At 43.5% G+C, this 16,554-nt stretch overlaps 1 protein-coding gene across 1 annotated transcript in view; it reads left to right on the forward strand.

The window, feature by feature from the left end:
• Window positions 1-10,729: 10,729 nt before the first annotated feature.
• Window positions 10,730-16,554, forward strand: part of MCOLN2 (mucolipin TRP cation channel 2) — a gene marked incomplete at both ends in the record, with an annotated part of 43,221 nt that continues 37,396 nt past the window's right edge. The window contains one exon of the mRNA XM_080916056.1: window positions 10,730-10,806. Within this exon, the coding sequence (XP_080772182.1) occupies window positions 10,730-10,806 (77 nt within the window). The remainder of the gene's footprint in view (window positions 10,807-16,554) is intronic.

Raw genomic sequence — 16,554 nt, forward strand, 5'->3', positions numbered from 1 at the left:
TTTTTCTGCTTACAATAGCATTTTTTAAATGACTGATTTGATGAGGAAAGCTACTGGGTCACTGTTCTGTCTTAGTCGCTGTCACTCTTGAGTATGCTCTCTAACGTCGTTACCACATGGCATGCCTGTGCTGTAAGCTATGCTTTGGCTTCTCGGCAACCTGGTGCCCCTCTCCGAGAGTTGGAGTGATTATTACACATCGGACACCATGCCTCTTGGAGTCTCTCCTTAAATGAAGACAGAACAACAGAGAAACCCCATCACAGCTGCGGGTGGGATGCTTGGCTCTGAAGGACAGTCATTATTTGATTCTCATCTTCATTTAGAAGCTTTCTCTGCCCTTCAGTGTTAAGGTACAAAGTTGAGAATCTGTGCATGAATGAAGTCAAAAGTGCATGCCAAGGAGGAATTTGATCAAAAAGTGATGGTTTGATTAGCATCCAATCATCATCAACGTGCCTTCCATTGTCCCGTGCAGCCTCGGCAAACCCATTTGGGGGTCAGGATCTGTGGCTCTATGGTTTTGAGTTCTAGAACCCATGTTTAAAACTGTAAAGTGAATATATGTAGCTTAAAAAGGCACAAAATCAGCCTCTACAGTTCATGATTCTCTAATGGAAAATTATGAGGATTTTGATGGTATAATAATTATTTTGTGTACCATTTAGCCATGTAGATATTAACTCAATTATGTATAATAATGACTTTGAAAAAGAATAAAAATGTTAACACCTTACTGTTGCTCTAGAGACATAATGGGGATATCTGCTTGTTTTGTAATTGATTTGGATGCGACATGAATTTTGAAACTGTGTTGATTATCTAAGAAGTCCTTACTGTTATTCCTTTTGTGAGTTTTTAGACTAACAATTATATTTCATGGGAAACACAAAACCACTGGGTCAGAGTTGGGCCTGGCATTGCTTCCTTTGCATGCAGAGGAAGCTATAGACTAGCAGTGTTGGAGAGCTTGGTTTAACTGAGAGAATCTGCCTCAATAAATTAAGCTAAGAGCAATTGTGGAAGACTCAACATCAACTGCTGGCCTTCACGCACGTGTGCATGTGCATACACACATGCACACATGCTGGATGTATTTCTCAGAAACTTAAAAGAATGTTAGGAGAAATGAAAAGTTCTCTGTAGTCCATTCCAGGACATCTAGGGATACATAAAGTGACTCTGTCTCAAAACCAACAAACAAGCAAACAAAAAGACATGGTGTAGTGCAGTAAAGGGGTCGGGGTAGGGTGTGGAATTGAATGTGTATGTTACAAGAGAGGACATATCTAAAAGTCATTATCCAAACATCTACCTGGGAAATCAGAGGAGCAAGAGAATGTGGAAACCTATGGTAAGACTAAAATAAAACCAGAGTGTCAAGCAAGAAAATAGTAAATTAATAGAACCCCCCCAAATATTGTTTTGTTTTAAAGATCAGTGAAGTTAATAAGCCTCTGCCCAAACTAAGGAAAGCAATGTAGACACAGATATTTACAAATGAAGGATCCCAATGGAGTCCATGCATTGAAAGGATATTTGTACACAACCCAACAAACTACACAAAACGGGCCAGTTCTTCTGTTTTGTGGGTAGGTTTTCTAAAAGTCTACCTGTTAGAAACTGAATTTGTCAGTGTTACCACAGTGGGAGCTGGGTGCTTCATGGGAAGTGTTGGGGTCACAGGAGTTGAGCTCTCAGGAACAGACTGATGTTCTCATGGAATGGGCTAACATCATGGGACTTTGGCCTCCTTCCTTCCTTCTTCCTTCCTTCCTTCCTTTCTTCTTTCCTTCCTTCCTTCCTTCCTTCCTTCTTTTCTTCCTTTCTTCCTTCCTTCCTTCCTTCCTTCCTTCTTTTCTTCCTTTCTTCCTTTCTTCCTTCCTTCCTTCCTTCCTTCCTTCCTTCTTTCCTTCCTTCCTTCCTTCCTTTCTTTCTTTGTTTCTTTTTTCTTCTCACATTCTCCTGACTTCTCTCATGGAGTCCTGACCAGAAGCTGAAACGTTTTTGAACCTGTGAGTTACTAACTAGGCTTCAGGCATTCTGTTATAGTGACAGGAAATGGATGAAGAACAAATAGTAGACTGTTGCTATGGCAACACTTGACCTCCTGAAAACCACAGTCTAACCCAGTGTAGGCTCAGACAGTTTTGAAGTGAGCGCTGGGAAAGGGACTGGTTTTGAGAAGTGGAATGCTGGGTAATTCTGCAGAGAGCTCAGGAAAAACGCGAGGCAAGAAGGTTGTGTGTAAAAATGAAAGTCTTCCAGGGACACAGCAAGCAAAGGGGTCATGTGAGCATTCTTTGTAACTGAAATAAGACCCACATATGCTGCGGAGCTCCTCAGATACTCCCAGTCGCTTTTAACCACTTAGGGAATGTAACAGAAAAGGGATCGCTAACCCTGGAAGTCATAGGTAAGAAGGAAACACAGCATTGAAATCAGGGAAATTAGTAGCCTGGTCATGGAAGAGTTAAAAAGCATGGTCAACAAATATCACTACATGTATGGCCAACCCAGGTTTGTGAGGCAGGACTTACTCATCAGAGCAATGGTGGAAGGCCCCAGTGCTATTTCAGAAATCTTAGTGTCTACCTCTCTCATCAAAGTCCAGAACCCTAGAGGGGCAGAGCGGTTCCAGGAGGACTGTCTGGAGCATCTTCTGTGGTCTTATCACTCCGGTGGCCCAAGGATTCTATTCCCTGCATTGCACTATGGCTCTGCTCAGCCTCAACCAGCTGTGGCTCGTGTGTGTGCCTCTGTCATAAATCCAAAGTACCCAACCAATAAGCCTGGCAGCATGCTGAGTTTCAAGGGAGTCAAGCTGCCACCGCTGCCGCTGCCACTGCTGCTACCACCACTGCAGCGGTGGCTACTGGCAAGGGCACAGTAAGCACATGCTGCAGGACACACTCAGCAGGCGAGCAAAATGCAGGGACTATGAAGGTGTGGAGCCTTCCACTTAAACTTCAGAAGGACTATGGGAGCTGCACAGGGACCTGCCAGCCTAGGAGATGGCAGACTCTGTAGCAGGTCAGTGTCTGGGGGTGTGGGGGCAGGGGTGGGGGGAGCTACAGTTGTGATTCCTAAAATGACAAGCTACTTACAGTGCTGTGAAGACACCTCTGCCCCACAGAGAGTAGCCATGTTGACTGAGCCCCAACAAACTGTGGGAACAGAGCTTCCTGAAGTATTGGTAGCCCACCCCCTATCCTGTACTTGGAGTGTAAGATGATTCTCAAGTTTTAAGATGTCAGGTGTAATCTGTTGGGTACCATTTATTAGCTCATCCTGTGGTCCACTCTTCTCATTGGGAATGAGAGTGCCTACCCTAAGACTGTCCTGCTTTTACATCCCAGGGGTGACGACTTGTCTTGGGTTTACAGCCTCACATGTGACAGGCACTTGCCTTGATGTCTTATCTCAGATGACACAAGGGACTTTGAGGCTGATTCTGGAACCAGTTGAGATTTGGGAATCACTGGGACAAATCTATTTTCATAACAAGACGTACAAGACTGGGGAGGGCAGAGGTGAGAGGCTGGCTTGAGTATGTCTCTCCAAGATCCGTGTGCTGGGAACCTAGGCCTCGTGAGAGGCGTTTGCTTCATGGCACGGATATATGGTTTTCTTACCGGAAGAGTCAGGGGTCCTGAAAGTTTGTCCCCTGCTCCTCTTCTTTTGTGGGTGTCCCTCCTTTCCCTTCTGTTTTCTCACAGGCTGAAGCAGTATAAAGTGCTTGCTTGAAGCCAAATAGATGCTGGTAGCGTGCTTCTGGGCTTTTGGAACCTGAACTAAATATTGCTCTTTCCTTTATAAATTACCCAGCATCAGGCATCTCTGTTATAGCAACAGAAGATGAACTAAGTCAATTGATAAATTCACACAAGGGACACTGATTTGATATCTTTCTTTCTTTTCTTTCTTTCTTTCACTCTTCCTTAGCTTCTTTCTTCTTTCAGCTTCCTTTCATCCATTCATGATTTTTTTCATTCTCTCTTTCTTCCCCTTTTTCAAGACAGAGTTTAACTATATAGGCCTGGTAGCCTGGAACTTGATATGTAACTTGCCTGGACTCAAACTCATAGAGTTCTGCCTTCTTCTGCCTTCTAAGTGCTGGGGTAAAGGTGTGTGTTAGCATATCTACATAAGGAATTGAGAGTTTAATATCCGCAATAATCCTTTAAAAAAAAAGAAGTATATGCTCTGCAAAAGACGCCAACAGGAAAATAAGATGAGTAGAAGAAGATACTTGTTAAAAAGAACAAGCTAATGATGAGCAACCATAATATATACATAACTCAATATTCAATGTACACTAAGAAAACACACTGCCCCTTTAATGTGGCTACAATAACTGGAGAAAATGCCTTACTAAGGACGATGTAGAGACGCCAAGCAAATATGGGACAGATATTCAACATCACATGTCACCAGGGAACTAGAAATGAAATCAACTTCCGTACACCATTGTAACAATCGATCTTGTTGATTACTGAAGAGAATTAGAAATAGACTGTAGGTGCTTTCTTACAAGACTGTATTTGCATATATCCATAGTTATTCCTGGTGCTTCTCGGCATTAATCCAAAGGATTTAGAAACATGCTCCCACTAAATGACAAGCAAAAACAGTGGTCGCACAGGTGTTTAAAGGAGCCCTCTTCAAAATTTACCACATGTGCAAGCAACCAAGGCACTTTTGAAGTGCCTGGACCAATAGCTGTGGTATGCCCATTCAAGAGGATATTCAGTGCTGAAAGGTGGTGAGTTAGCAGGTTAAGAAGGGACATGGAAGAAGAGAAAGAAGTCAATGTGGGAATGCTACATACCATAGGACTCCAACTGTCTGGTGTTCTAGAAAAGGAAAACCAGAGACAGAAGAAAATCCTGCAATTCCTCAAGGTTACAGCAGGTGGGGAGTTCGTAGAAGACATGGGCAAATGTTCAGTCAGTTCCAGCTGCTGTAACGCAGTAGTAATGATTCCGTACCTTAAACAGAACAGTAAAAGGCGATTCTTCACAGTTCTGTGAGCTAGAAGGTTCTCAAAGTATGGGCGCTGGCAGTGAAGCTGTCAGTCACCAAGTGAGGATGTGCTTTCATTTTGCAGTTCAGTGAGTGCAGGTCACATCGGTGACCCCAATGTGGAGGAGGCAGAGAAGGTGTGGCAATCCTCTGTGCCTCCTGATTAATTTCAATCTGAGCCTATATCTGCTCTAAGAAACAGAATCTATTTTTAAAACTTAAAATGACGATAGTCCCATAAGCCCAGAAACAAAACCACTCTCTTATTTCCTTCTTGTCCGTACCTGTTTTCAGGTCACACATCAGTTGTGACAGAGGCAGTGTCATACAAGCCTAAGGCAAGCAGCTCAGAGCCATTCACCAAGCCTAAAGTACTGCCCTTCTGACACAAAGATCACCAAACCCTGTGTTAATGGCTATTTTTGCTGAGCAAGAGTACTTCCTGCAGAAAAGCTGAGCCGTCCTTACCTCCCACCATGCATGAAGTTGAAACACAGCAGAATTTGATATGGCAGATGAAACGGAGCTACTGCAAAGGACACAGAACCCCCGTGGCTCTCACGAGAAAACTTCCTTCCAGACATCAGAAATGCTCAGGTCATAGAGATTGATATCAGTTGACTTTCCATCATCAAAGGAAAGACCTAACCCAAGGAAGACCTAGTTCAGAGGTTAAGGACAGAATAAATTGTTTACAGTGTTTAAAAAACAACAATAAAAGATTAATATATAGGAAGTTCAAAGCTTAGTTCACATCAACAAAAATCCAGAAGTACGTGAAGCCACATAAATAAAAGGCTCATTTCCTTGTTATTTTACTGTGTTCTGTCTACACAGTGACTTCACCATAGAGACTGCTCTGGACCACCTATTACAAAATTGTTATCTTGGCTCACATTTTCCAGATAACTTAAAAGGAAAAAAAATCCCCCTTAATGTAGTAAATTCATGAAACTGTCATAAGAAAAAACCTGCAAGAGAAATCCATGACTGTGATTAGAAGGCCTGAGGTGTAATGTGGTACACAGTACAAGGTTGAACAAAACATTCTTATGTCCTGAGACGCAAGCTCTGAAGTACAGGCACACAGAGCAAAAGCCCATGTCTGAAACGCCTGACGTGCAGCACAAAACAACATCTAGTGACAGATGAACCTGAATCCTCACTGTAAACAAGAGACTCTGCCGAACTAGCCACTTGAGTGTTTTGACTGGGTACCGGTTAATGTCTCCCGAGGTACCTGATAGCCCAAATTTTCAGCCATCTGATTCTAATGATTTCCCATATTTATTTTCGTCACCTCTTCTCTATCCACAATTCCTTCCTACATTTAGGTGGTTGTTTTGGGGACCCTTGCTACTTTAAGGGCAGCGAGTGCACTTCCTACATGAGTAGCATCTTCCATTGGGGGTGCACGGTACTGCCTGGTCTCCAGGAGGCATCCTGAGCATCAGAGGGTGCCTGTGAGAACCAATACCAGGACCCTCCTTTGGGACGCTTCTCCTCTATGGTACTCTCTGAGAATTTTTTTTTTTTATAAGTCAACCTTATTTTATTTTTTGTAGAATAAAAATACATTTTAAGGTAAAATATTTTTAAATTAAAAGAAGTAATATGTGTTTATTTCAAGTCTAGGTCCTGTATTCATTTTGACAAATCTTTGATAGATCACACAGAGTAGTAAAAGTACCTCTTTTTTTTAAATTGGATATTTTATTTGTTTACATTTAAAATGTTATCCCCTTTCTTGGTTTCCCTTTGGCAACCCCTCATCCTCTCTCCCCACCTCTTAATAGCTTTAGTAATAGCATTTTTATTGTTAAAGAAATTCCCTAAAGATAATGAGAAGAAATGTACTGTCCTATTTACAAGATTACTAATTGAGTTTTAGTGGTCTCTTCTTTTGCTTTCAACATATGATGTCTGTATGTGCTTTTCAACCTAAGGTAGAGGGAAGGGCAGGGGCCGAGTATGAGGAGAAGATGAAGAAGACCTAGGAAACTCAAGACCTTCAGCACCAAGTACATTGTTCGATTTCTTGGAGTCTAAAATGGGAACTCTGAATGTGGAAGGTAGGCTAACCTGCAAATAACATTAAAAATACATCAATTTCTTTTTTTAAAGGTGCTGAAATCTTTAATTAGGTAAATAGGGGCTTTCACTGATGAACATTATTAGAGAATTACAGATATCGTTGAGGAATTTCAGAGTGATGATGTTTTAGTAGCACAGGAGAGCAGAAAAAAAAAACAATGATCTGTAAATGTAAGTTAAGTTCATGAAATATGCAAATAGTCACCATTGGACCATAGAATACAAGACAGATATAAAATATTAAAATGAGTTATGTACGAACCTTTAAGCAGAAGCTTAAGGAAAAGTAATATTTGCTGATGGGAAATAAGAATTTCAGAAAGCTCTGCAGAAATCTGCTTAGCTCCATGGTATTCTTTTTTTTTTTAATTGAACAACTTTATTTAAAAAATAAAGATAAATATACAGATTTTAAGCATTTTCGCAAAAAAGTATATGAATACATTTTTGTCAGCACTTGATTTTTTTAACAGTTTGATAGTATGCATTAAAATCTTACTAGTTACATTGAGCATAAAGTACATGTAAAACAAGATGTAAACTGGAAATAGTAAAAGTTTTCTTGGTGTGTAAAGATTAACCATACAGATTTTTCATTTTTTTTTTTTTTTTTTGGCCTTTGTTTTTCTTAAACTTCATATAGTCTGTGAGTAGTTTCTGGGGTGTTCAGAGCTTTCTGGGATTAGTATACAATTAGCAGTGACTGAATATTATGTCTATTCTTTTGTGATTGGGTTACCTCACACAGGATGATATTCTCTAGATGCATCCATTTTCTTAAGAATTTCATAAAGTCATTGTTTCTGATAGCTGCATAGTACTCCAATGTGTAAATGTACCACAATTTTTGTATCCGTTCATCTACTGAAGGACATCTGGGTTCTTTCCAGCTTCTGGCTATTATAAATAGAGCCGCTATGAACATTGTGGTGCATGTGTCTTTGTTATATGTTGGAGCTTCTCTGGGGTATATGCCCAGAAGTGGAATAGCTGGGTCTTCAGGTAGTGCTATGTCCAATTTTCTGAGGACAGAATTTGCAGGGCTAGAGAGATGGCTGAGTTCTGTTCCCAGCACTCTCATTAGAAAGGCTCAAAAGTCCCTGCAACTCCTGCTCCAGAGGATCCGACATCCCTTCCTGGCCTATGCAGGCACCTGCACTCAGGCATGTATTCTCTAACGTAGACACACATGTATCATACATGTAACTAAAAATAAAATGTAACCCCATTTAAAAAATTGCTTTCTGGTTATATTTCTTACATTTTTATTACATTTTGAGACTGTGTGGTGGTGTGCAGGTCAGGCTGGCCTGCACTGACTTTGTGATCCAAGCTCTTCTCCAGCTCATTGTGAACCTCCTGACTTAGCCTTCCAAATGCCAGACAGAGGCATAGTGCACCACGCCCAAGCTTAGTTTTAAATAGATACTTTTATCCGTGTTCATGACACAAGCCTCATTCGTTATAGCTATTGAGATAAATGTATCTTTAAATTTTATTTTACATTGTAATTAAAATATAATAACATTACTTCCCCTTTCTTGTTGCTCCTCCAACCCCTCCCTTTTCCCCCTCACTACCTCTCAATCAGTCAATCAGTGACCTCTTTTTGATTATTCTCTCTCTCTCTCTCTCTCTCTCTCTCTCTCTCTCTCTCTCTCTCTCTATCTATCTATCTATCTATAGCATTTTTAGAATGACTTTTGTATACAGGATCTCAGGGCTGACCAGTTTGTATTGGATCTTGGATACCTCTGCACCAACTGCTTGGGGAAGGGTTTTATTAACCAGAGGTGCCAGAACTCAGCTGTGAGACCCCCATCTCCTAGAAATGACAGGGACGTCATACCTAGATAAATGTATCTTTTACAACTATTTAGGAAAATGCATGTTTTCTCCACCTGTGAGACTGTGTCTAGATTGTCACAGGTGGGAACCTGTTGAGAGAAACACGTGCAGATGAAGAAAGTTTCTGGACACCAGCCACTGTTTTAGTGACGTGTCTTGTTAGTGAGTGGATGCAGTAAGAACAAAGGTTTGGGAGAGTCAAAGACCTAAATTAATAGATTACATCTGCTGGTTGCTGTTTATGTGACTTGGGATAGTAACAAACTTCTCTGAACGTGTTTCTCTCTCCCTCTTTCTCTCCCTTCCCTTTCACGTCTTCCTTCTCTCCCCCTCCCCCTCCTACTCTTTCTCCCCTTTCTCTGTGTCCCCAAATTTTAATTTTTGTGGTGGCAAGAAGGACCCCACACAGGCATCACCGATGGCTTTTGGAGACCACTTGCTGGTGTGGATTCTCTCTGCCCACCCCATGATTCTGGGGTCAAACCCAGGATTGGCTATAAGCACCTTTATTTCCTCAACCGTCTTGCTGGCCCCATCTAGCCATTTTGGATGGGGGCAGTGGGCAGAGTCCTGGGCATGCTCCGTGTACAGTGGGCACTGTGACTTTTCAGATTCTCTCAGACTTCCCATACCCAGCGAGCATGTCTACTAAGAGAAATTCTGGGAAAACAAAACCAAACCCAACCAAACAACAAAGCTCAAGTATTTTTGCCTCGTAGCTTTTGGAAAGTGGCTTTTTAAAGAGAGTAGATTTGGAGAGGGTGGGGCAGAATATGCCTTAAGGCCAGCAGCACTTGTAAGGCGCAGGCAGGAGGATCAGAAGTTCAAGGCTTCTTAGCAAGTTGGAGGCAGTCTCGGTTAGTTATATGAGGTTGTTTCAAAAACCTTACAGAAACGGTCTATAAGGCTCTGTCCAATTCTTCCTACATAATCCTCTACAAACTGTCCTTTGCCCCAGCGAAACCTAGGCACCTTCGAACACTTACTAATGCACACAGCCTGGAAATTTAGGGGTTTGGTCTGTGCCACTGCCCGGTGAAGACCAGGGAGCCTCTGGGCCGGTTCTGTCCAAAATGCCCTGCTAATTTCAGGTGGAGTACTACAGCCAGGTTCATAGTGACCCATTGTCTCCAAGGCAACGAGGGGGAAGGGCATAGAGGCCACTGGGGTGGGCTGCTCTGGGCTATTCAGGGGTCAAAGCAGATTGGATGCATAAAGCTGACTCAGGTGCCTGTGGCCTGCTCTCCACGTTTGCCCTATTACCAACTACATGTCAGGGACTTATCAGAATAGACTCCTTAATGAAGGAATCTATCCCCACGAACTTGATGGCTAGAGGGAGGGGCTGCAGTTTTTGCGTTCCGTAGATCTCAGTACCAAGCACTTTTCTTGTCCAAGGAAACTGGCGAAAGAAATGGACATGCCCAGCTTTGGTAGCACGTGCTTTTTGTAATCCTAGGACTCAGGAAGCCGAGGCAGGAGGAGTGCTCTGAGTTCAGATGCCCAGCGTGGGCCACATAGTGGGCTCGAAAGAAAAGCAATGAACGTTTGAAGGAGTCAAACAGAGAGGTCTTGAGGGAAAAATGGGCGGGAGGGGAGGGGAGGACAGCCGGGGGCGGGGTGGACGACGGGCGGCCTCACAGCAGGCTTTCCGGGCGACTTCCCTTTATAAGGGCCTCCTTTCCACCTGCCTCTCACAGACACCCGCAGACAGAGCCGGGTGCGGGGGACAGTGGGGACTGAGGGAATCTAGGGTCACACCATGCACGGAGGTGAGGAGACGCTGGACCTGCCTGCGTGGAACCGCGCCCCGGACCCGGCTTGTGGTCCCCACCACAGGTGGGTACTTTCCCAGGGCACCAAGTCTAGTAGCCTTCTGGATTCCATTGTCACCTCCTTCCGGAATATGTCCCTGCGCCCACACCTGGCCCCTATTCTGCCTTGGGCCCCGGCTCACGGCCACGTAGAGAAGTTCTTCGTGACAGCGCCTTGGATCGCCCAGCGCTGAAGGAAGTCAGCGACCGCGGGTGGGGACGTGGGGGCGTGGCGGGAGGACAGGGCCACGCGTGCGACCAGGACAATCCCAGCCGCCTTTCCGCGAAGTCCAGGGGCTGAGATCAGAATGCTGGTTGAACTGGTAAGAGGCTTTGGTCCCCTAAGGCTTCCATAGTGGGTGCGCAGTGGACCCACTTTCTAGCTCCTCCAGTCCCCTGAGCCCTGGAAAGTTCTGAAGGAGGAGGGCTGGACCTGCAATTGAGGGTTTTTCCAGAGTGACACAGAGAAAGATCGGATGTTTTCACGAGCTTTTGTTTTGTCTTTGTTTGCTTGTTTGTTAGTTTTTCTTGGAGACAGGACTCTGAAAAGATCCTGGTTGGCTCTACCAGAGAGTTCTTGCTACCTCGGGAAGGCTAATGCTAACTGCTTGCACTTAGTTAAAAATAAGGCTGGTTTTTTGTTGCCTTCCTGAACAAACAGGCCTTTTCTTAGGTGGGAGGGTTGCGGTGTGGTCAACCCTGGTTTCCCCAGCTCTGTGAAAAGGCGTTCAGTTAAGCCAGGTGGCTCTGCCAAGCAGCCTCTCCTGCGTTTGAATGTCTGCAGCAGCGAAATTGAGTAGGGAGGTGACAAAGTGGCCTTTGGCTCCTGCTTGCTGCTCTTAAAACAAATAGTGGTGGGTTGTTAAAGTTTTCTAAGGTAGCAGGGAGCTAGGGAGTGGCCTTCCCAGCAGGGTGCTCTCAAGGCCGGCAAGGAAAACTGAATCATCGGGAAATTAGTCTCTGATGGCTACCAGAGTGGATAATTTTTTGCAAGGGTAGCATAGATTTCTCAGACCTTCAAAAGACCAGTTTTGAACTGTAAAACCAAGTTGGGGAGGCTGGAGAGGTGTTTTTCTTGCAAGCTGAGGGAGTGCTGTTGGAGCCAGGTAAGAGTACTTGGTGTCTATAATCCTAATGCAGAACTGGTGGGAGACAGGAGCCCCTCCAGAGTTCATATAGCCAGCCAGTCAGCCCTAATTCCAGAGCTCCAGGCCAGTAAGAGACCCTGTCTCGAAAGAGCTCTGTGTTGTTCCTGAGAATGACTCCCACAGCTTCCCCCCACATGCACAATAACACGTTCACACATATGCACACAGACAAATACACAAGCATCCATGAAAACATTGGAGCAACTTTGAGACTGTCACAGGTTGTCAATGACTCACCAAAACGTCTAATGTCATACAATCTACAAGCTACAGCTCTGGGAGTAGAGAAGGTTATTTTTAATTGGCCACGTGGCACCTACCCTACAGTTTTCTCCTGGAATATATGGTCCTAAGAACTAAGGAGCAAATGCCTCTGGTTTATGAGCACTGTCTTCTGGCTTAGAGAATGGCTGTGTTCATGTTAGGCGTGATACGTAACCTTCAGTTTTATTTTTACTTGACTTTCGTTTTTCGTTCGGGGCTTCAATGATTTTTACGTATTCTGTGTCATCCAAGGTGTGCATTGCTAAAAGACAGACACTTGTACGTGCCTGGAAACCACTCCAGAAGTAGATGTGACATATACCATAGGCAGGTGCACTGCTGTCCAATACTGGTGGGAAGAGAGGGCTGTGGCGTTATAAAGTGAGGCTGGAAGAGAGGTGTCACAGGAGGTGGAGGGATGCAAATTCTGATATTTTATGTACAAGGGACCAATCACGCAGCTCTCCATGAAAGTGGGCACAAACTGTGCACTGTCAAGAGTTGCTCACAATGTTCACAACATTCTCAGCCAGCAGCATACATCCGGGGAGTTTGATGGGTTTTCAGTTTAGAGTCTGAATTCTGCTAGGGGTTTTGCTAGGAGATATTCAGTGCTTGAACCTTCCCCTGGCACACCTTTCTCTTTCAGCAAACAAACCTTTCTTTCGTAAGCCAGGTTCTATGGCCAGGATCTGTCTAAAAACAGGCATCTTTTATGTGACTTCCTATATGGGAACTTTCACATTCTCTTCTCTTATTTAAAAAAAAAAAAGTAACAACCCTGAAGTCTGCCAACAAAGCCAGAAAACTTGGGATACATTTTGAACAAAACTGAAAGTCAGGGATGAATAGATTTGGAGGGAAACTCTCTGCTCAGTGGCTCCCCTGTCAGAGACATAAAATCTAAATTATGACTATTTTTGAAACCTAGTGAAAAAAAAAGTCACCAGCAACAACCAGGTGGCTTCTTGTGGTTATGATTTGTGAGTAAAAACAGTCACTAAAGAAAACCAGTTTGGTCCTAAGAACTAAAGTGAGCCACTCTCTTCAGCTGGGGCTTGGCGTTTAAGATCTGAATATTACTTCTGAAGTGTGGAATGACTCTTCAGAGCACCTCCAGTCCCATATGGAGAAAAGCAACTTTATTTCCTGAAGTTTTTTTTTCTTTTAATTATTATTTATTTTAATTTGTGAGTAGGGGTGTGTGTGTATGCTGTGTGTGTGTAAGTTCCCATAGAGGGAGCTTCTTATCCCTTGGGGCTGGAGGAACACGTGGTTGTGATCTGTCTGAAGAGAATGCCAGAACCTATCCTCAGGGCCTCTGGAGTAGCACCAAGCACCTCAGAGCCCCTGCCACAGGCCCAGACACAAACAAAAGCAGAACACAGCACTCTGTTCGGCAGGGAGCACTCTGTTCGGCAGGGAGCACTCTGTTCGGCAGGGAGCACTCTGTTCGGCAGGGAGCACTCTGTTCGGCAGGGAGCACGTGTCCGTGTGTGCTCATTTGCTCCTGCAGACATTTGCATTTCCTCTGAAGTCTTTTTGGACCCTTCTACTGCAGAACCTCTGTTCCGTTTTGAGCCTCATCCCCAGTCTTTCGGCCCCAGAGGGAGAGCCTGGTTTGAAGGCTCAGGAGGTCCAATCACTTTCCTCTCAGATGGCTGGCGTGGCTTCACCTCATCTCTTTCAAGAGTTGCCTTTTTTTTTTTTATTTCTCTTTTTGAAACACACCTTCATGATTTCTGGAACATTGCCTTTGATGTCCTAACTCTGGAAGACCCATAGTTTAAATAAGGAGCAATTAAAAGAAAATTATATTATCCATTCCAGCTACAGAGATTTACCTGTAGCCCACCAAGAGACTCAGGAACACAGTATTGTGACATCTTGCTGAAATTAAGGTAAACTAGGCATCCTGACACGTATGTGTGACTAATTTTACAAGAGAGCTGTCAGCTGGACACTGGAATCAGCTACTCATTGGAAGCTTAGGAGAGAAAAGACAGTCTGGGCACACACAGTATTGCCACACTGGGCACACACCGTATTGCCACACCCGAGGCTGCTCAGCTTTCAGAACCTGTAGTGCTGACAAGAGGCAGCTCCCTCTGCTGTGGGCCCCAGGCAGCCTGACTCTTCTGTTTTCAAAAGGAGTGTGTCCAGCAAAGAATAAGCACTTTGAACACATGTGGCTCTGCCTCTGATTCCTGGTAGTCTGAAGATGGGGAGGGCAGGGATGGCTTCATAGGAAGTCAGTGACTGCTGTCTTCTGGGAAATTCCTGAAAATTCTTCGTGTTCATCTTTTGCGAGAGCATGACCAGGAAGGAGAAGCCCTTCAGTCTTCCTCCAGGGATCATCCTGGGATTGGAGTGACCATGTGGTTTTTCTTTTCAGAGATATACTGAGAAGGGAACCAGAGTTTACTTTAAAAAACAAACAAACATAAAACAACACAAAATAAACAAAAAAATAAACCTCCTTGGCTTGAACCACAGCTAACTTCTCTTAGAAGACTGGGAATCCACATAATTCATAGGAAAATTAGATCGTAATAAGAAATGGAGTGAAGAAACAGGCAGTAGTTCTTAGGAGGGAGCCAATGCCTTCATTTGCTGGACCGGCCATCTGACACTGGACCCTGGGGCCCACATGGCATCCACTTTGGAAACCCTGGTTTGTCCTTTCAGACTTACCTTCCCTGACTCTGTGCTGCCTCTCAGGAGACAGGAAACCCAGGCAAGGGAGTACCTAGTTCCCTGATATACAGCCGCCTTTATTTTAATTTGCAACAGTAACTAAATGATTCTCACGATAATCACCAACACTGAAGGGAACCTGAAGAAAGTTAAGATCACCTGGGAAACACTTCTCAGACATTGCCTGGGTACACACTGCTTTTTCAGATTTTGTTTCCTAGCTCTAGATGTTTTAAAATGTTGAAATATGAACATAAAGACTTACTTAAAAATATTGAACTTTATTTGTCTTATAATTTTTTAAATGTAACAGGCATTTTCAGGTTTATATACAGTCACGAGTCTGATTGCAATGAGTATTTTTATAATCACCTTAAAAGATAGCTACTTTAAAATTCTTAGAAAAATCCATGAAACCTTGGTTCCTTGATCATACAGATGCTCATAGATTATGCATAGAGTGGTTTTTTTAATACTTATATTTTTCTAGTAGAGCTTCCCCTGTATTTGATAAATAAAGGTTAAGTTGGATTTCTGGCAACCTGATTGCTATAGGATTTTAGGGAGTAAATTCTCATCTGCTTTTCAGACCCTTTGCCTGTAGCTATATTGAGCTCTCTTTTTCTCACAGTTTTGCTTGTGAGCCTAGCTTTTAACGGCTGAGCCATCTCTGGCCTGGGCTGTCTTTTTCTTATCAATAGTCTGGGCCATTAGTAGCCCAGCACCTATTAGTTATTGACAGCAGTCAACTTTGGGCTTCTTCAATATTAAGTGGGCTTGCTCTGAGTTTGCCTTTTGACTCTCTCTCTCTCTCTCTCTCTCTCTCTCTCTCTCTCTCTCTCTGTGTGTGTGTGTATGTGTGTGTGTGTGTGTGTGTGTGTGTGTGCACATATTCATATATGTGGATGCACATGGGTGTGTGGTCCCGCTGTGGATGTCAGGTGTCTTCCTCAGATACTCTATAATTTTACTCAGTGAGGCAGAGTCTCTCATTAAATCTGGACCAGTTCAGCTTCATTTGTCTAGTTAGCCAGCTTGTGCCCTGGATCCCTATTTCTGCTTCCAGAGAGTGGGGATTACAGATGCATCTCACACCTGCCTGGCTTTTATGTGCTTCTGGGAATCTGAACACTGTCCACTTCCTCAGCAGGCACTTCATCCTGAGCTCTCTCTCCAGCCTGCTCTCTTTTATTATTTTTTGACGTGTTATATGACACCTGGTTCTGTCACTCATGCCTGAGCCCTCTGAGCCTTGCTGTACTTAGAGCGACACATTAAAAATGTATACATATACATATGTATGTATGTATGTGTATATATATATATATATATATATATGTGGTTCATCTACTGATTTTACTTTTTAATGAACCTAATTTTTTCCCCTATTTTCGTATTTCATTTTTGGAAGGACTCTTTGGCCCAAAGAACAGGCCACAGTGGTAACGATTTATTAAGTTGATTCTATAATAACAATCAGGATTAGTGACTAAAATGAAGTAGCATTTCTGCCAGGGAATCGGGCACCTAAACTACATTCTATCCATATTGGCTAAGCGTACCCTTATTACTCCATTCAGTTCATTCCAGCATTTTCAACTTTCCTGTTGCTGTGATTTGTTTTCAAGGACACCATCTGAGGAAACGTTTACATACTAGAGTGG

This window comes from Micromys minutus (genome assembly GCF_963924665.1).
Source record: "Micromys minutus genome assembly, chromosome: 4".
Taxonomy (NCBI): Eukaryota; Metazoa; Chordata; class Mammalia; order Rodentia; family Muridae; genus Micromys; species Micromys minutus.